Source organism: Rhamphochromis longiceps, linkage group LG7, assembly GCF_057381845.1.
Source record: "Rhamphochromis longiceps isolate RC_006_pf linkage group LG7, R_longiceps_female_GT1.1, whole genome shotgun sequence".
Lineage (NCBI taxonomy): Eukaryota > Metazoa > Chordata > Actinopteri > Cichliformes > Cichlidae > Rhamphochromis > Rhamphochromis longiceps.
In genome coordinates, this window is record NC_140563.1 from 26990857 (window position 1) to 27012267 (window position 21411).

The following is a 21411-nucleotide window of genomic DNA, read 5'->3' on the forward strand; positions in this document are numbered from 1 at the left end:
ATAGGTTGTCTGTGGTACAGAACGGGTAATTAGAAGACCTTTTAGGTGGGGAATCAATGAATAGGTCAAATGATGAGAGACTGCTAGTCACAAAGTGTTTAAAGATGCATACAATTTAAATTAGGTCTTTGCTAAGCGATTTATCTGGAGAAGTACTGCTCAAAGTTAGTTTAAAAATTAAAAGAAGGTTTACCTCCTTGAAAGCAAAATAAAAAGAAATGGGAATGGATTAATACCTCTCTACAGTAATGTACCGAACTGGCACACATCTCAAGAGTGTCAACAACAAATTTTCAGAATAGTTGCTAACAAGAAGCTTTAGTTTAATGTAACTTCAAACTTACGTGAATATAGATGAAATCAGAGAAAAGCTAAGATTTTGACAAATTTTCACAGGGATTTAATCAGACATCATAATCATATCATTAAGTCAGGGCTCTAGCATTGAAGAAAAGTGGACTGAAAGATGGCTTGAAAATAGAGGGTATTTACATTGGTCTTGATGGGTATTGTTTGTCACTTTTTCATATCTTTATTGCATGTTCATGAAGTTGTTTGACAACAAAAACTGAAAAACGTATACAAATAAGAGCATTTCCTTCAGAGTATTCGTATTATACACATTCTTAACATGGGAAAAACCAGGACATTGCAGCTTAGTTTAATTCCAGCCAATAGCAGCACTTCAGGCATTGTCATTGGCTTTTCATATTGTCTGTCAAAACATGGATTGAATGAGCTGTCACTTTTATAATGACTAGAGCAGGGCGATATGGCCAAAAATATTTATCACGATATATATTTGAAAATTTGCGATAACGATATAACTGACGATATAATTGATGCGAGTCAAAATACAACTCCACAACATTACTAGCGCAAAAAGACAACCTTCCATTTATTTTCACTTAAACAAGAAGCTGGTTTTTATGTACATTAAAGCTTTATAAAAATGTAACAGTGCAAATGCAAATTCCTTGCTGAAAGTTTAACCAAAAGGCATTTCCAGTAGAAATGGGCTGACATATCCTGAGCATAACCATGTATAATATCCACTGAAGTTAAAAAGAGGTGCTTTGCAACATTAAACTGCAGTGTGCAGTACGTATTTTTCGGACCATAAGGTGCACGGGATTATAAGGCAAATTAAGCGAAACAAAGCAGTCAGATAAATCAAACTTTATTAAACTCATCCTTCTTGCTTCCTCCACTTCTGTACCATTGATTCATTAATGTTGAATTCTCTGGCAGCTGCTCTATTCCCATGTTGTTGCAGTATATTAATGACTAACCTCGTATTGTGGATGGATTATCTCAGTTGTTCTCCTGACTGAAGTTTGGTCCGTTTACAGCATCCTGCCATGCGATTGCATTTGTCTCTAACCATGAGGAACCTTCACGTTAACTTTTATAAGTGGAAAAGTGTTAGTGTTCGTCCTCCAGCTTCACTGTTTATGTTATGCTAACATAGCTGTGTCGCTAGCGATCACGTAGCACATCATTATATACCAGCTAGCCCAACTTCAGTAACCCTACAAATGTCACTGCTGTTTAGTTTCCTCTCTTCATTTATGTTGGAAGTGATAGCAGAGCTGTACGTTTGAATTTTTTCAGAAATCTCTCAGTCAGAACATGCTATATCATGCTTAGGTAACTAGCGAGCTAACTTCCGCTAGCTTCCTGCTAACTTCTAACTCTGTTAAATGTAATAAATTTTGTTTTCATGGATGCCTGGAAGTTAAACTTCATAGTTACACCTGGTAAAGCAGCAATGCTGATCGTTTTATTAAAGATGAAAGAATTTAGACAGTTTTTAACTCTCAGTGATGCTGCAGTGTTCGTTTGACCTGAACGATACGGAGTTTAGGACCCAGATTACTCCCAGATTTAAGAGCATCTTAGTCTGACAAATACGACAATAACGACGGCCGCTTGCATCTTCTGCATCTGACGGACAAACACCAAACCAGTTCCACATCACTGAAGTTGGAGCATTTTTACAAACCAATTCTGGTTCATCTGTTTCACTCAACAATCGGCCATGTGCGTATGAAAACAAAGGCTCTGCACATGCACGTTTTACTCATATTCTATCGCGGTATTTCATTTTCCTATCGTTGCCTAACATTATACCGGTATTACCGTGAACGGTATAATATGGCCCAGCCCTAATAATGACCATGTTTTATATTGCTATTAAAAAGTTTTTTGCACGATAATTAATTGGTTTTATTGCCTAGTTCTAATTATGAGGCACAGATGAAGTAGTAGAATCATGTTAGCCTAGATGCAAGTCTTCATACCCAGTTGGTGATGAGAAAGAGACTGGGGAGTTTATTTATTTTTATATAAGATGAACGGTTAAAATAGTAATAATTGAGAATTTGTGCCTTTTTGTTCTTTAACTAGAGAAAGGTCGCTCTTTGTATGTGTGAGATTTCTAAATGCATGTAAGTTATTGTAGATTTCTTATTATTGGTGTTTAATGCCAGCTGGTTAGCCTCAGCTGGTAGTCATCTTGGGCCTTAGGTGGGCTACTGATACATCATTGACATTGTCTCTTTGACTCACTTGACCACTGTTTAATTTAAAAAAAAAAATAAAAAACCTATTCCAAACATGTAAAGAAAATCTGTGTAGCAGCAGTAAAATGTCTCCAAAATGCTGGTTCTTTCCTGTTGGCATTCTCCACGTTATGATAGCTCTCTGTAGCAACCAGTGTGTAGTAAACACAGAACAATGTAAAATGGATCAGGAGGTTGTCACCACTATCCAGTCCAGGTTTTTAAGTCAGGATGAGATGGATATCTGATCCAAATGTTGGGTGGGGGCATTCTTAAAGCCTTTAAGTTATGTAAGCACTTCTAAATGCTGCTGACTATAAGGCTAAGTTCACACTGGAGGTCTTAATGCTCAATTCTGATTTTTTTTTTTTTTTGGTCCGGTTGTTCACTGGATGGCCAGGAAGCGTTCACAATGTCTTTTTGATTGTCTTCTCCGGCGCTGATAATTGGCGTCTGTCTTGTGTCAGTGACGTAAAAGACTGATTTAATGCGACTAGGGCTGCCACGATTAGTCGACTAGTCACGATTACATCGACTATCAAAATCGTCGTCGACTGGTTTAATAGTCGACGCGTCGTTTGAAGCTTTGTAAGTAGGGCTGGGCCATATTATACCGTTCACGGTAATACCGGTATAATGTTAGGCAACGATAGGAAAATGAAATATCGCGATAGAATGGGAGTAAAACGCGCATGCGCAGTGCCTTTGTTTTCATACGCACATGGCCGATTGTTGAGTGAAACAGATGAACCAGAATTGGTTTGTAAAAATGGTGCAACTTCCGTGATGTGGAACTGGTTTGGTGTTTGTCCGTCAGATACACAACAAAGCACATTTTTTTGCAGAACATGCAAGCGGGCCGTCGTTATTGTCGTATTTGTCGGACTAAGATGCTCTTAAATCTGGGAGTAATCTGGGTCCTAAACTCTGTATCGTTCAGGTCAAACAACACTGCAGCATCACTTATGTCTAAATTCTTTCATCTTTAATAAAATGATCAGCATTGCTGCTTTACCAGGTGTAACTATGAAGTTTAACTTCCAGGCATCCATGAAAACAAAAGTTATTACATTTAACGGAGTTAGAAGTTAGCAGGAAGCTAGCGGAAGTTAGCTCGCTAGTTTCGCTAGTTACCTAAGCATGATATTGCATGTTCTGACTGAGAGATTTCTGAAAAAATTCAAACGTACAGCTCTGCTATCACTTCCAACATAAATGAAGACAGGAAACTAAACAGCAGTGACGTTTGTAGGGTTACTGAAGTTGGGCTAGCTGGTATATAATGATGTGCTACGTGATCGCTAGCGACACAGCTATGTTAGCATAACATAAACAGTGAAGCTGGAGGACGAACACTAACACTTTTCCACTTATAAAAGTTAACGTGAAGGTTCTTCATGGTTAGAGACAAATGCAATCGCATGGCAGGATGCTGTAAACGGACCAAACTTCAGTCAGGAGAACAACTGAGATAATCCATCCACAATACGAGGTTAGTCATTAATATACTGCAACAACATGGGAATAGAGCAGCTGCCAGAGAATTCAACATTAATGAATCAATGGTACAGAAGTGGAGGAAGCAAGAAGAATGAGTTTAATAAAATTTGATTTATCTGACTGCTTTGTTTCGCTTAATGTGCCTTATAATCCTGTGCACCTTATGGTCCGAAAAATAAGTACTGCACACTGCAGTTTAATGTTGCAAAGCACCTCTTTTTAACTTCAGTGGATATTATACATGGTTATGCTCAGGATGTGTCAGCCCATTTCTACTGGAAATGCCTTTTGGTTAAACTTTCAGCAAGGAATTTGCATTTGCACTGTTACATTTTTATAAAGCTTTAATGTACATAAAAACCAGCTTCTTGTTTAAGTGAAAATAAATGGAAGGTTGTCTTTTTGCACTAGTAATGTTGTGGAGTTGTATTTTGTCTCGCATCAATTATATCGTCGGTTATATCGTTATCGCAAATTTTCAAATATATATCGTGATAAATATTTTTGGCCATATCGCCCTGCTCTATTTGTAAGATCCCAAAAGACGCAGGAATAAGTAGTAGGATTTAAGAGTGTAATAACGGACTGAAACAGAAGATGGCAGCACTGCATGTACAAGGATGCCAGCTGCCGTTAAACCCCGAAGAAGAAGAAGCTGTGTCCCAGAATTCATAGCGCGGCCCAGCTCAGTTTCCAACAATGGCGGCAGCTAGTTAGTTTTAATATTACTCTTATTATTCTTTCTGGGTCACAAAATAAACGTTTAACATATTTTCAGGCGAGAATGTAGCTGTGTAAACCTCAAATATCTGCTCAGTTTATCAAGACGCCAAATATTTTCAAAAGCGCTCCGACGTTTTCGGAGACGTCTGTTACCCACTAGCTCTATAGCTAGCCGGGGGCTAGGCTCGCTAGAGCCGTGAGAACACCGGACTCCCGGCAAATCGTTTTCAAACCCACCGCCGTCTTTCGCTACTCAGGTTAAACATGATATATAAGTCACTTAGATAACTTAAAAATGTTATTGTTTGGCTTTCTTTCAGTGTTTTATTTGTTCCTGAGTAAATCGGTTTGGCTGAGATTAAAGTTTTTACACAGCTGAATAAACGTCAAGCAGACAGCTGATTATCAGAAGTGTGAGATGCTTGAGAATATACTCCGGTGTCCTGTTATATTTTAGATAGCAAGGAGTTTATTAAACTTCACCGAAACAATCTGCAAATTTAATAAACTATCATCTTGTCTTTATTGTTAGTTAGCACAGACCTTACACACTTAAAGCTGTAAGCAAATGATAGTTATATAAGAGCAGATGCTGCTGGTGCAATAAGCTGTACGTTTTACCTCCAATGGATGATGATCTGATTAGTCGACTAATCGCAAAATTAATTGGTGACTAGTCGACTATCAGAATAATCGTTTGTGGCAGCCCTAAATACGACGTGACCCAGGTCGGATTTGAAAAAATTGGATTTGTGCTGTTCAAACTGTTATACCATGATCGGATATGCGTCACATGGGGTCAAAAAAAGTCGGATTTGATGGCTTTTCCCCGCAGCACGCCGTGTAATAAATACTCACAAAGAAAACTGTGGCTGTTTCAACTTATGTAACACTGGACTCCAGGTACACGACGCCAGCTGAAAACACTTCACTCAAGTCGAGTTGCCCGAGATTCACAGAATTTACAGAAAATGTAAAATTTTTGTGATATATATCTGTGTCGGGACGATAAGTGTCTTATATCGGGATATGAGACTTTGGTCATATCGCACAGCCCTAATATATGCCCATCTGCTTTTGTCTTTCTCCCACAGGTGTGTTCGTGTTGAACTGCTGTATGTGCGCTTTTTGTGAGTGTGTCCATTACCACTATCTGCCTGCTTGCCCATCCGTCTGGTCAGCCTGGAATGGGCCACAACTCCCAAAGACTAGAACAAACCTCTTTTTAACCTGAGCTTTGCTGTGAGGACTCCAACATACTCACAGGTGAGCTGAAATAAGAACTGTTACTCGATTATTGAGTGATCCCTTAGTAAATCATTGCCCCTTAGATGAATCTCGATTGATAATGTTTCATTTTTGTGCTCATTTTAATGACTCACTTTTGCCCACAATCTGTTTTAACATATTTGTGTCCTTTTTTCATATATATGTATGTATGTATGTATTAAAGAACCAACATGTTTTGGAAATTTGACCTCCACACCACATCCCACATTGACACACTGCTGGAGAAGGAGGATGTGACGCTTACAGAGGTAATGGATGAGGATGATGTCCTGCAGGAGTGCAAGGCCCAGAATCACAAACTTGTGGACTTCCTGCTGAGACCACAGTGTATGGAGGACCTGGTTACCTTTATCACACAGGAACCCAGTACTGATGTTGAGGAAAAGGTTAAATACAAGTAAGGAAATGGTTATTAATTTCACAGTTTGACGAAGATGTATGTTGACATCAGGAACATTTAACCTACAGGATGTAGTTTTTCTGTAAACTTATCTGTGGTGCTAAATCAAAGTTGCGTAACTCCAGTGTCTAGCAAACTGCTGACATGTCCACAAAAGTTGAAATGTTAGCAAGTTTGTTCACAAGGCCGGAAGAAATTGGTCAAACTGAGATTTGGGAGCTTTTCCCCAAACTTCTGATTATGTGGGAAAATCCAGTTGGGAAAGCTTCACATCCAGTAGTCTGCTTTAAAATCACTCATTGCTTTAAATACTATGGTATTACTTGGACATATGGCTCCCACTTGAGCTATATGAATTCACAGGAGAATTATCTACACTTGTTTTGATCTGTTGTTCAAATTGTTTTTTGAAATATGGAAATCTGAAGAAAAAAGAAAAAAAGTTTGATTCTGTCTGGTGTACCAGTATAACTGAGGTTTGTAGAAAATTCCTGTTACACTACTTACAGAACCGATGGTGGCAGTGCTGCTGTAATTTAGTGTTTTCTCAAAATAAACTGGTGAAATGAAGCAACTAAACTTAAACTCTTGATCTCTGGTTGGATATAACTTTGAGAAGAACTCATACCTCTAGAATTTCCTGCATTTAAATATTTATCTGCTTTGTAATGAGCAGTGCTGTAACTATTGGAAAAACTCTAAAAGGGCCTTTTTTTTTTTTTTTTTTTTTTTTTTTTTTTTTAAACCCCTCAGGTATCCCAACATATCATGTGAGCTGCTTACATCAGATGTGAGCCAGATCAATGACAGACTAGGAGAAGATGAAAAACTGCTGATGAAATTGTACAGTTTCCTCCAAAATGAGCCGCCCCTCAACCCCCTCCTGGCCAGCTTCTTCTCCAAAGTTCTTTCTATTCTTATAGGACGCAAGCCTGAACAGGTAGGATTTTTATTTATTAATTTATTTCTTTTCACCAATGATGCCAACATGTAAAAATACTGAGAGGATAAACTGCTTTGCTACTTATAGGTGTAACAAAGTCTGTTTAAATCGGTATGACAAAACCTTGTCTTGTTTTTATTTAAAGATAGTTGATTTTTTGAGGAAGCAGGAAGACTTTGTAGACTTGATGATAAAACACATCGGGACCTCTGCGATCATGGACTTGCTGCTCAGGATGCTCACCTGCATCGAACCACAGCAGCTACGACAAGATGTTCTCAATGTGGGTAACAACAAAATGGTTCCCTCCTTTGCTAAAAATGATATCCTCTCAGGCAGTTTACACTAGAATATTACAGTCCACATTAAATTATATTGCCATCTGGTATAGTTTATTAACCGTTCTCAGTTGATGTTAAGGAATGAAGTGGACAGCAAAGGGTGAAACGTTGTGAAGCCTTTTTATTTAATAATGAAATTTTATGATTTCCTGACAAAGTTCTTTGTTTCTATTAGTGGCTGAATGAGGAGAAAGTGATTCAGAGACTGGTGGAGATGATACAACCTTCTCAAGATGAAGATGTGAGTTTCTTACATATTTTGCCCTGTACTTCCGGTATTCACCAGGGTATTCGTCAGGAAGTATACTGGTACTTATTTAATCATTGAAGACATTCAGATGTAATATTTACCAATATTAAACAATACTATATAAAGTGCAGAAAGTCACCTGGAGGGGTGCTGGGCTCTGTACCTATGTGCCCTCGGTGAGAGGCGGTGTTGGGGTGGGGGTTTCTCCCGATGGGATTTTCTTCCCTGCACTTTCAGTCATTCTATTTGACTGTGGGATGAGAGCCTCATTGGAGAGTTGGCTCACTGATCGAGGGCTGCAACAAATAGCCTCCTGGTCAGCTAGCAGGAGGGAAATACAAGACTGGAGGGCTTTTTTTTTTTTTTTTTTTAAATTTTTAAGCTGGTTAGCAGTGTTTTATTTATTTTTTTTCTTCTTGAAAACAGAGACACTCCAATGCATCACAGTCACTCTGTGAGATCATTAGACTGAGCAGAGACCAGATGTTCCAGGTGCAGGGCTCTTCAGAACCTGATCCACTTCTGTCCACACTTGAAAAGTATGTATTTACTTCTTTACGAGAACTTGTCAGTATTGTACAGAATAAAACTATCTATGAGTACGTCGTTGGTTCAGTTTGTTTGTTTGTCTTCCTGTTTGTTAGCAGTCTGGTTTCCGAAATCTCATTTTCAGTTGTGTTACGATGATACCAAAAACAGCTCGAGCTGATTTAATTTTGGTGAAATTGGGTCAGGGTCACACCAAATGTGAAAATATCAGTGAAAACTTTATATGAGCCAGTAATTTTTATGGATACTTCACAACAATATCCTAGTCCTTGGGGGACATGAGTACCTGGGTTGATTGATTGATTGAATCTTTATTTTGAACATGTTGAAAAAGTATGAAAAAAAAAAAAAAAATAGAATTAAAAGAGACAAATGAACAAAGCAAACAAAAGGAAAACGAGCAACCACAACTCCAAATAACGTCCATGTTCAAAAAGGAGCAGGAAGAAGCATAAGCTTATTTAATCCCACCCCTTTTCCACTATCTAGTATCAATAGACTACAGAAATACCTCCTTGTAATTACATTATATGTTATGTGTAATTTTTTTTTTTTTTTTTTTTTAATATATACACATATATGTTTCTATCTATCCATACCTACGTATATACACACATACGCACATATACACATTTTCAATAACCCCATTAACACCTGAAGGATACACAACCTACAATTTTATATATATTTAATATATATATATATATACACACATACATACACACACACAAACACACACATATATATATATATATATATATATATATATATATATATATATATATATATATATATATATATATATATATATATATATATATATATATATACATACACACACACACACACACACACACACACACACACACACACACACACACACACACATATATATATACCCATACCAACAAACCCGTGCATGCGCACACACATGAAAATATTAGACAAGAACACCCTATCAAATCTCTACCTTTTCCCTGCACCCTGTAAAAACCATATCCTTAAACCGCTTTTTAAACTGCGCCATGCTTGGACATTGCTTCATATCTTTACTTAGTCTGTTCCACAGCTTCACTTCACACACAGAGATGCAAAAACTTTTTAATGTTGTACGGATACGAGGATGTTTTAAATTTAATTCCCCCCTCAAATTGTATCCCCGTTCCCTTTTAGAAAACATTTTTAGAATATTGTCAGGAAGCAGGTTATTTATTGCTTTATATATAATTTGTGCTGTGAGAAAATGAACCAGATCTGTGAATTTTAGAATTTTTGATTTTAAGAATAGTGGATTTGTATGATCTCTGTAACCAGTTTTATGGATTATCCTTATGGCCCTTTTTTGTAATATAAAGATTGATGATAGCGAACATTTGTAAGTATTGCCCCAAACCTCTGCACAGTAATTCAAATACGGTGCAATCAGGGAACAATAGAGAATGTGGAGTGATTTGTGGTCCAGAATGTGTTTTACTTTACTCAAGATTGAGACACTTCTTGAAATTTTGTTATGTATATGATTTATATGAGACTTCCAGTTTAATTTATCATCTATAATCACACCAAGAAACTTATGTTCAAGTACTCTTTCAATTTCCACACCATCTACATGAATCTGCACTTGTGCATTTCTAAGGGAATTCCCAAATAAGATAATTTTAGTTTTACTTAGATTTAGCGATAGTTTGTTCCTGTTAAACCATTTTTTAATTTTGCACATTTCTGAAGTAATTGTATCCAGCAGCTCCTTTAGATTCCCCCAGAACAAAAAATATTTGTGTCATCTGCAAATAATACTAATTTTAATATATCAGATGCCTTACAAATATCATTTATATAAATAATAAATAATTTTGGACCCAGTACAGAGCCTTGTGGAACACCACAAGCAATGTCCAAGCATGATGAGGAATGGACACCCAGCTTCACAAATTGTTTCCGGTCACTTAAATAATTTTTGGCTAAGTATTAGACCTTGATCTTCATTGTTAGTGCCCAAGGTCAAAGTTGATGCTGTAAAAAAACAAAACAAAAAAACCCCATATCATATGAAAGGGCATGCAGAGAGCTGTACAACACACTTTATTTTTTCAGTACAACACCCTATGGCATTGCAGTGACCCAATAAGAGGGAATGTATTGTAATAAAAGTGTCATTTAGTATAGCCCTTGTCCTTTTGGGGAGTTACGCTCTGAGTGCTCTTGTTTTACTGTGACGTAACCTTTGAACTCAGATATAAGATAATTGGTGTGAATTTTGATAACGATCAACCAGATCAAACTTTAAATCATTCTCTTGTGTCTATCTTTGTTTTTGTTCGATTTCATTGTCATTTTCTGCCATGCAAAAAACCTGCTTTCCCCTCATTTAAGTGTCTGTTATCTTCCTCTTCAGGCAGGAGACAGTAGAGCAGCTGCTCTCTAATATCTTCGACAAGGAAAAGAACGAGTCTGCAATTGTCAGCGTTATCCAGATCCTGCTCACATTGTTTGAGACGAGGAGACCAGCGTATGTCTTGTCCTTTCATCTGCCAGTTGATATTTTTAATTTGACATGGGTGGAGATTTTAAAATAAATCAATTTTTAAACAATTTTTAAGCAACACAATACCGCTTGAAATGGGGAGCTAAATACCGCAAACATTCTTTCTGTCTTTATTGCAGTATACAAAGTTTACTTCTCCTATTTGGATCCTTAAATCATATAGTCCCAGTCTGAATCATGGTCCAAACTCTACTGGCAAGGCAACATTGTTTTGTTTTCTTTTTTGCACTAGTTCATGTGACTGGACATGTGTTGTAGGTTTGAGGGTCATATGGAGTGCCCCCCAGGGATGTCTCATCCATCATTCTCAGTGAACCACAGCATCCTCGAGGCTGTGAGACCCAGACTCAAAGATTTTCACCAGCTGCTACTCGAACCTCCAAAGGTAAAGACTATTTACAGCTGTGACTATTGCTCTGTTTGCAGATTTGCAGATTGTAGGTTGAAGATAGGTGGACTATGTTATATTTTTCAGGCCAAGTCTGCAAATATTGATTGATTGATAATACTTTATTTATCCCAAGGAAAATGACATTTGTAGTTAAGATAAACACTTTGCTTTCCACCATCAGAAGAATATGATGAAGACAACATGGGGGGTTCTGGACCCTCCAGTGGGCAACACCAGGCTCAATGTGGTCAGACTGGTCGCCAGTCTGTTGCAGAGCAACACACACAGCATCAATACAGAACTAATTAACCTCAACACACTTGGAGTTATACTAGTAAGTACTATCTTCTTTTTAGGGTGTGTGGTGTGGGGGCGGAGACTACAATCAATGCAATGAATTTCGATCTTAGACAAGTTCAAAAGTTTTCTGAAAATTTTTTGGGGCATAAATTTTCCACAGAATTCCAGTTCAGAGTTTTTGGTCTAAATCTGAAAATCCTAACTTGCACAATTAACAGAAAGTTTTATCCCTACACTTCAAACTTCCACACCATTCAAGTCAATGTCCAATCCCAGTAAATTGTTGCATCCCGATGTTATGCAGCCATCTGCCACCAGATGGAGCATTGTTGGGAAACTGGAAGAACTGGAAGAGGTGGCTGATAAGAGAGTGGTCTGGACTTCCCCGCTGCCCAACCCCAGATAAGCAGAAGAAAATGGATGATTTAACTTTTTGTTGTTTTGGATTTTATTTTTTAGCAATGTGGCTGGCCTGAATTTTCAAACTGCCTGCATCATTCATAATGCACGACACACAACACATCGCTTTTCAGTATTTTGTGGGTTTTTTTTTTTTTGTTTGTTTGTTTTTTTTTTTAATAAAAAAAAAATACTTAGCTTAAATCTGGCCATCCAGTTATCACTTGTCATGTATAGTGGCAATGCACAGGGAGCCTACATGTCCACCATGATCCGGATATAAGATCTCAGCCTGTGAGGAGACATGACAGATTTTTTCCTTCATAGTTTGTGTCAGCTATGTCGGCAAAAAAAACCTGAAAAACCTTTGGTTGTGGTTCCCCCTAGTTTTATTCTGTCCGTCGGTTTACTAATGCGACCCGTGGCTCAGGGGGTTGGGAAGCGCATCTGTAACCGGAAGGTCGCCGGTTCGATCCCCGGGCTCTCTGTCCTGGTCATTGTGTCCCTGGGCAGGACACTTTACCCTACTGCCTACTGGTGTTGGTCAGAGGGGCCAATGGCGCGATATGGCAGCCTCGCTGCTGTCAGTCTGCCCCAGTCTGCAGCTGTAGCTACAACCGTAGCTTGCCTCCACCAGTGTGTGTGAATGCGAGAGTGAATGAATAGTGGCATTGTAAAGCACTTGGGGGGCCTAGAAAAGCGCTATATAAATCCAATCCATTATTAATGCGTCTCCTTTTGTACTTGTTTTTGTTTTACTCAACAGGATATGTATTTCAAATACATCTGGAACAACTTCCTCCACATTCAGGTGGAAATCTGTACAGCCATGATACTGGCTATGCCTCCTGCCCCCATAGACATCCAACCAGACACAGAGGCAGAACACGTGAAGGAAAGCATCCTCATCAAACATGTAAGATTGAAATACTAGAAGGGGAAAACCACACTTTTTAGTGTGTGTGTGTGTGTGTATAAATACACATATGTATATGTGTCCATAACCTGTTTATACAGGCCTATACGAGCAACAGACTTGGAAGTTAACTATACGTCACGTGAGCTGTCTGTCAGATATTTCTTTGGTGTATTTAGTATCTTGTGTTTTTCTCCACCAGCTGTTTCAAAAGTGCCAATTTATACAGAGAATCATTGATGCCTGGAGCTCCAATGAGAAAGAACAGTAAGTATTCTTGTTTGCACTAAAAGCATAATACTTGTGTTTTATTGGTCATGGCGCTAGCACCCTATTAAATATGCTAATACTACTATTGAACCTTGTTTTAGGGCAGAAGGTGGGCGGCGACGAGGCTACATGGGTCACCTGACCAGAATAGCCAACTCTATAGTTCATAACTGCGACAAAGGCCCTAATGGGCCGCAAATACAACAGCTCATCTCTGGTGAGGAATTACATTTCTTTGAGTGCTCATCTAGCACCATCATGTGTTGTTACTTTCCTGTAAAGTGTAGGTTTATCATCGATAGGTCTCATACTGACCAGGAACACATCATCATCAGCACACTAACGTTTCTAAACCCTAGCTCATATTCCCCTTCGTTACACTCGTATTTTAGGAAGGACAAAAAGCACTTCCATGTGAGGGGAAAGAGAAGAGCTGGCTTTAAAACACAAGAAACTGTGGAATAGAATTTGGAGCATGAATGTTTTGTTTATTATCTGGGTTTTATAATTATTGGACACTAAAATCATAACTGAAAATAAAGTGAGAGATGTGCTTACCCATAATTTGAGAATAACATTGTTATTCTACTTTGTTGTAAAGGGGCTCAGGGGGTAGCACTGTCTTCTGCCAGTAGTTTTGATAGCTGTGCTCTTTATGTTGATGTAGTGTGTGTGTGTCTGTGTCTATATAAATTTCATGTCTGTGACAGAGCTCCCTGCAGAGGATCGAGAAAAATGGGAATCTTTTATTTCTGGACAGCTGGCTGACACAAACAAAAGAAACACTGTTGACTTGGTGAGTAACAACACGAACATGAAAAATAGTAAAGCTTTCAGGTTTGTTTTCATGCTGAACCATTTAACAGCTAAAGTGTTTTGGCATAGCATTAAAATGTTTTTAATGTAAATTTTAATTGAAAATAAACTGCTAGGACAAACGAGGAAAAGATGAGCCAATGATTCAGTTTAAAATATACTGTCCAGCAAGACATTGAGAGTCAGTAAGTTATTATGAAGTTGAACTTTAATGTCAGCCAGACTGATTTCCCTGGGAACAAAGCATGAACTAAGCATCACCTGTATATAGCACTTAAGTAAATTCTATCCAATGTTTATCCTCCAGTCAAAGGTGAGGTCAGATGTTGGGGTCTGTTGACAACCTGCTGTGACAGTTTCAGTATTTCATGACGCACTGTAGCACAGGAACCATGAGATGATAAAATGGTGAAATAATTATATTTTTAATAAAAGTGTACTTCTAATTTTAATGTAAGCAGAAATTATAGTTTAATGATTATGTTATTTAATTTTGGCACTCTTTGCACTCCATAAGCAGGAGATCATTTTGTATTAAATGTCATGTTTTCTCAGGTAAATACACACCACATCCATTCTTCCAGTGATGATGAGGTGGACTTTAAAGAGAGTGGTTTTCACCAAGACTCGTCTCTTCAACAAGTAAGATTTAAACACAGATGCAAATGGATGAAGGCACACAAAGCAGACCCATGGGCACATAAACCCAGCTCATGTAGAGGTAGCCTTTCTGCCTAGGGGGCCAAATCAAAACCTTCTATATATTAAAAGTTATTGTCAAAAGTGTTTTCGATGATTGGGGGGGGACCCTAGGAAATTTAAATGTGCAGTACATACATGTCAACTTCTTTTTAAATTTTGTCCACTTCATGCTTCACAAGAGAAATTGAAGTCCTCCAAAGTGCATCAGGTTACTTTGTTTGTTTTGGGGGGTTTTTTCTTCTTCCCCCTTGACTTGGCCAGCTGTTGATTTCAGTGGGTACTCTGTGTCCATGGGTCCTGCACAATAACTCTGTCATCAGTGTAGCAGTAGAAAATTCAAAAATGAATGTACTTTAAACATCTATCCTAATGTATGTTATGTGTGTGTGAATATAGTATGTGTATACATGTTCTTTGTACTGAAAGTAATGACATTTTTGGTGTAGAGCCAAGAGTATATCATTATCGTTGGTCCTGGGTTTTGCCAGGCCTTTTCTGATTATCAGATGCAACAAATGACGTCCAATTTTATTGAGCAGTTTGGCTTCAATGACGAAGAGTTTGCTGATCAGGACGATGTTGTGGAGTGAGTACTTTTCCTACATTTGCTATTTAAGTATTACCATGTAACACAAAAGGTACAGCACACTACACTACAAGCTGGTGGGTCATTTTTTTCACTGTTAATTCATTCAGTTATAGAATATTTGCATATGACTTTTAAAATAAAGGTCTTCAATTTAATTTCTTAATTTTGAGTCATTCATTGGCTTGTGAAGGATTTCCATTCTAGCCCTAAACTCAATTTAAAAAGCATAAAGCTTTTTTTTCTGAGTAATTTAGATTTTCATTTTTATATAGAAAGAAATGTCATCACCAGCGACACCATTTTATGCTTTAGCATTAGCCTGGTACAATGATCACGTCAAAGGCAAAAATTGGCTCAAAGAAGAAATCATATCCACCTTTTTCTGCTGTCGTGGGCCGCCTCTTTTCTGTCTTTCTTAGGGTGAGCTGGAATGGGCATGCTTGTGGTTTTGCCTTTTATGTCACTTGTTTTTCAAAATGCCTGGGAGTGGATCAGTGAAGTACAGCTTTCTTACATAATCTTAGGCTTCTGGTGACCTTAAGTTATTCTTGTAACTTTTAGTTACAAGAATAACTTTTCTTTTTACTTTCTTTTCTTCCGCTTTAATTTAAAAAAAAATGGCATCAGTAAAGCGCTTAGGAAGAAAAGATCTGCTCTGAGTAGGTAGCTATATGAACACCTGTCGAAAAGCATGCTTGTTAGAAACATAAGACTCATACATGGGGGATGCATAAATACAATGGACCCATAGCATTGACCAACCTACCTCAGTGATTGAATGTTTCCCAGAAAGGCTGAAAATGCACATTGACCACAGACATGACCTCTACAAATTCTGTTAAGCATAATATTATTTAATGTTAGTGTAATGAAAATTTGGCGAGATCTCTTTTAGAAAATAAAGCTGTTATTCACTGAGGTCTTTAACTGATGTACCTGATAATGCTTCTGCTCTAGCTAATCTAAAGTGTCTAAAGTGGTGTGCCTCCTGTGCCATCATGATGCCTGGAACATATCTGATGTAGCCTAAAAAAAGAGAGGACTTGACTTTCCTGTAGAGATGTACACAGCATAAAACCTCTGCTTCTTTGCTGTAAAAGAACAGTGCATTGTATACAGGGCAGATGTTGGCAAGTTATTATAAGTGGTCACACAGGTGAAAAACATAGATAATTCCTTCATTATTAGTTGTTTCAATAGTGTATATCCAACTGCAATATGCATGATGAGTTTTATATTTATTGTATTTTCATCTTTGTTAGAACTAGGCTAACAATAAAAAAAACAACAACAAAAAAAAACATGCTTGGGCAAAAAGTGATTGCTTAGTGGATGGTAAATTTTCAGCAAAATCTTTTGTGACTACATCAGAATATCAAAGTAGAGACTAACAATGTTGGGTTCCTTGTCTGCATTGTTTCCTCTACCTGGAAATGTAGCTTTTCTTAGCTTGGTCAGTTTAAAACATGGAACGGGGACATAAAGAATCAGGTGGTGATTAAAAGTTGTTTATTTTGTACTGGCTGCTTGAAATATTAAACAAACTTTTGCTGTGTCCTAGAATTTGTCTGTGTGGGGTCATTTGGAGACGAGTTAAAGGAAAAACAAGTGTCTTGATAAGGTGTTGTGCCAGCAGTGTGACTTGGCATTGTTTGTCCAAGTCTATGAAATTCTACACAGTGGTTAAGCAGCACAAATGATATTCCCTCGTTTTGATGACGCCAAAAGTTCAGCTGGCTTTTGAATCTGGCAACTAAAGGTCATGGTGTTTGAGTCACATCAGTCATACTTATTAAAGCCATTCTTTCCCTATGGATGGGAGCATTAACATCTCGGCAACAACTTGCATCATTGGGAGTGCTTCATCACTGGTTTAAAAAAAAAGATCACTCTACAACTAAAATGTCTCCCACAGCAACGGCCAAAAGATTCCCCCATTGTAGGAGGGAATCTGGGGTTTTTCCTTTAATTTGTTGCTTGTCTGTATGTGGATGCCTAACAAATCTAACTCAATAAAACTCTCTCTCTTTAACCTTGCAGTATTCCCTTTGATAGAATATCAGACATCAATTTTTCACTGAATACAAATGAAAGTGTAAGTACTTTGATTATTAATCTAAAATTCATAATGTTGAGAGTAAAACTCTTCTGGAATTAGTTAAAATATTTTTAAAGGCATGATGTGCATATCCTGATGTTGATATTAATTTGGAAGCAGATGACAAGAAAGTGAGAAAATAAAACTGCTGTAGAATACAAACCTTGAAGTAATTTTTTTTTGTACTTCAAACAAGCCTCTAGGTATTCTTCAGGAAAAGAAATGACAGCATAATGCTGTGAAAGATGCCTGAGGCCTGCTTTCTAAGTGAATGCTTCACAGCCTAGGGTTTTGTTCTGTAAGACTTTACTTTGTATGTGCATGTGCTTTAAGCACAACCGATGACACTCTAATTTTGACATGTGTGTAAATTTTCTCCAGGCAAATATCGCTTTGTTTGAGGCACGCTGTAAGGAGAAAATCCAGCAGTTTGAAGATGCTGGTTCAGATGAAGACGATATCTGGGATGAAAAAGATGTCACCTTTGCACCAGAGGCACAGAGACGCCCCAGGTGAGTCAGACACACATGCACCAAGAAACTGAACTTTTTTTTTTTTTTTTGCAACTGAACTGAATTGAGTTACTGAATTAACCTTAATGGCCTCATTATACTATCTTTCCACTTGTTTTTAAATTATTTGTTACTTAATGTTTTCATTAAGGGGGCGGGGTTGCCTTCATTTGATAGCATTAAACAGGACTATCAAGTCAAACATGGGCATAGTTGTAGTGCTGTGAGAGCAAGCTGGTACGGATGTGAACCATGTGCCACCAGATTTTGAACAACTAAAACATTCAAGTGGTAGGAATGATATAGCAGGTTTTCTCATGAATTCATATGGACACTGTATTTGATCTTATAGTGATTCATTTTTATTAACATCAACGTCAGAAGCTATTTGTAAAACTTTTTAGTCTTGTTTAAGGATAATTTGTTGTGTTTAGAGTTTTTTGCTTTTTGTGTGATTGCTTTAGAAAAGTGGTAGTTGTATCACCATTGCTGTAGTCATCAAAAAACCTTTGTATTATCAGCTTGTTACTTCAGTATTTTTAATACAATGGTAATAATAATCGTTATAATATTTAAAATCAACATAATATGAATAATGTCATCAGTACTTGGATAAGAAACATCTATAGGTTTGTCAGTGTTAGTTGTAAATCACACACAAATTCATTCACAATGGAAAGATGAGGGAAATGAGAAAGGTGAAGGTCGTATGGCTCTGAATACATATTTTAGTGGTCAACAAGGCCAGCATTACATACTTATTATGCAAAAATACAAAAAAATGTGTTTATGTGAACTGTAAGTTCCATATAGGAGCATATATACAGATAAATTGTTTTACAAAACGCCACCAGAGCAGCCTGTTTATTTAAGCTGTATCAATAAAATCCTGATATCAATTCCTGCTGAATTGTATATTCTGTTATTTATTTAGTTATTTATCTATTTATTTTTAATCTCACTCACAGTATAAAGAGGACAGCTCAGATCTTTATTCTAATACTTGATCTGTCCATCACAGGAGTTCAGGCAGCACAGACAGCGAGGAGAGCACAGACTCGGAGGAGGAGGACGTGAAGAGGGATCAGTTTGAAGCTTCCAACCCCAGCAACGATGACAGAATGGAAGTTGACACAGGTTAGTGGTTTTGAGACAACCACATGTAAGACTCAAGTACACAGTGGTAGCCTAATGACAAATTGTCACAAGCGTTTTTATTTATTTTATTTTTTGCCTCAACTTGATTTTAGGATCAAGATTAAACTAAGATTAATTTAAAGTTATAGAGTGTAAAATCTCACTGCTGGTCAGTAGATTGCTGTCAGCTGAGTTTTAACCCCTCCCAGTTCGACTGAATAATCAAATCAACTCCTTTAGATCAACCCCGAAGAATCAGTAACAGTTGCTTTCATTTTCTCCACAATGGCCGCTTCCAATTGGCATGTTTTTAGTATGTATTTTTTCACATACTAAAGCATATTTAAATAATATCAACAATAAATTGCGCAATAAGCAATAAATTATGTTGTTTTTTTTATTTATTTAAAAAAACAAACAAACACTGAGCCAGTAAAAAAAAAATTGGCAGTATTTTACTTTTTTTTTAATTTTATTTTTTAAAACCCCTCACTATGTAGGCATTGCATTGTGTAATCACGAATAATTAATCACGATAATTAATTGGAGTTATTTTCAGTTTATGCGTGAATTAAAACGTATATATTTGGGGTTGTTTTTGTTGTTTTTGTTTGTTTGTTTAGGCCCAGTGTGGACGGCAAATTTTGATGATATCCCTATGGACACGGGTACATCCACAGCTTCAAACTCCAACCCCAGCAACCCAGCTCCATCCTCTCCCTCCACCTCCCCTGATACAGCATGGAGCTCCTCTCCTGCAGCTAACTCAAACTCAGAAACTGGCTGGGCTGATTTCTCCAACTTCACTCCTGTCAGGTAAGATGTCCTGACTTACCGTGGGTCTGTTTTTCTGTCTGCAGTGTTGCAGTTTCTGGAATAAATAATTTGTGTTTAAGATAGCCGTGAAACTTGAAAGTGCTTTATAAATTTATATTTATTTTTCAGCCCCAAAGACCCCCTGAGATGCAACTCTCCTGTTGCTATGGAAACCAGTATAGAAACAATTGACCCTTTAGGGGTTAACGCACCCATGCAGTCTGAAGGTGAGATATGCACAAATGCATGTCCTTGAGTATTCTTGTCATCTGACAAGGGAAGTATCCAGAATTTCCTGAACTTGATGATGTTTCTTATATTTCTTATATCTTTCTTATATTAGGGGTGAATGTAACCCATGTTGAGGTAGCTGTTGATGCTAAATCAGTCTAATTGACGTTGATTGATTGATTAGACCTGACACCTAATGTCACATTTCTTAACATCCCTCAGACTGTGATGGCTGGTTGGGCACGAGTGTGGCTTCTCCAGCTGCCTCTGCACCTAGTGATTGTGGGAGCTCTAAGGCAGAGGAGGAAGCATCTAGCTCTGAGCACCGCAGCATCACAGAAACGGTCATCAATGGCTCCATGAAAGAAACAGTCAGTCTCACTGTTGATGCCAAGACTGAGACCGCCGTTTTCAAGAGGTTCGAGAATCACTTGCACACAAAAGAATTACGCTTCAGACTTATGGTGATGAGAGTGGTGCCAGTGCCAGTTGGAATTCTGTGATTATAGGCATGGGTTGGCTGGTTTTAACTGGTGTGTCTTATGGGATGCGGGGCTGGCTCATTGTAGCTTCATGCCAGAAGAAAAACTCTTAAGCTACTGAGGTAGTCCTACTTTGTGAATAACTCATCTTAACTAGGCTGTAGTCAGTGTAAATTCTTAAAAATTGTTATCACTTTAAGAATTTACTTATTTATGAATACAATCCCAGTTTAGTTATCTGTGCCTCAATGAGGATTAGAGGCTGATCTGATAAATGATTCCTACTTGACCTGGTCCATTGCACTGCCATAAAGAAAGGGGCCTATAAACTGATTCAGTTTTTAACACTGACTATTCTTTCTTCCGCTGTCTAGACTGTAGTGACTGTAGCTAACATAAGTTCTTTACACTATTGGTGTTTTGAGACTTTAGATACAACCACTATAGATCCTGTGACATTTAATTTGTGTGACATGATAATGTGGACAGCAGAAAATAGGATTTTGGGGGGATTGGGGTTGATATTTGAACACTAGTTTGTTTGTGTTTTACTCCTTGATAGCCATTTGATGTTCAAAAATCCAAAGTAACTGAGGTCTTGCCTTACACAAACTGGGGATACCAAGTTTTGAATGCCACTTTTCTGT

The 21411-nt window shown here is 37.7% G+C and overlaps 1 protein-coding gene across 4 annotated transcripts in view; it reads left to right on the forward strand.

Annotated features, from left to right (window-relative positions):
- ppp6r3 (protein phosphatase 6, regulatory subunit 3) overlaps nt 1–21411 on the forward strand; it is a 28178-nt gene that overhangs the window by 1298 nt on the left and 5469 nt on the right. For 2 of the 4 annotated variants that reach the window (XM_085413123.1, XM_085413124.1), the window contains exons 2-22: nt 5882–6053; nt 6241–6474; nt 7231–7417; nt 7566–7703; nt 7937–8002; nt 8438–8550; nt 10956–11069; nt 11364–11490; nt 11678–11830; nt 12962–13111; nt 13314–13378; nt 13483–13598; nt 14092–14177; nt 14753–14839; nt 15388–15485; nt 17529–17583; nt 17968–18098; nt 19120–19235; nt 19859–20051; nt 20181–20278; nt 20505–20700. In XM_085413123.1, the coding sequence (XP_085269249.1) occupies nt 6248–6474; nt 7231–7417; nt 7566–7703; nt 7937–8002; nt 8438–8550; nt 10956–11069; nt 11364–11490; nt 11678–11830; nt 12962–13111; nt 13314–13378; nt 13483–13598; nt 14092–14177; nt 14753–14839; nt 15388–15485; nt 17529–17583; nt 17968–18098; nt 19120–19235; nt 19859–20051; nt 20181–20278; nt 20505–20700 (2516 nt within the window). In that variant the 5' untranslated portion in view covers nt 5882–6053; nt 6241–6247. The remainder of the gene's footprint in view (nt 1–5881; nt 6054–6240; nt 6475–7230; nt 7418–7565; nt 7704–7936; nt 8003–8437; nt 8551–10955; nt 11070–11363; nt 11491–11677; nt 11831–12961; nt 13112–13313; nt 13379–13482; nt 13599–14091; nt 14178–14752; nt 14840–15387; nt 15486–17528; nt 17584–17967; nt 18099–19119; nt 19236–19858; nt 20052–20180; nt 20279–20504; nt 20701–21411) is intronic. The other 2 variants (XM_085413125.1, XM_085413126.1) reach the window with 2 other exon arrangements.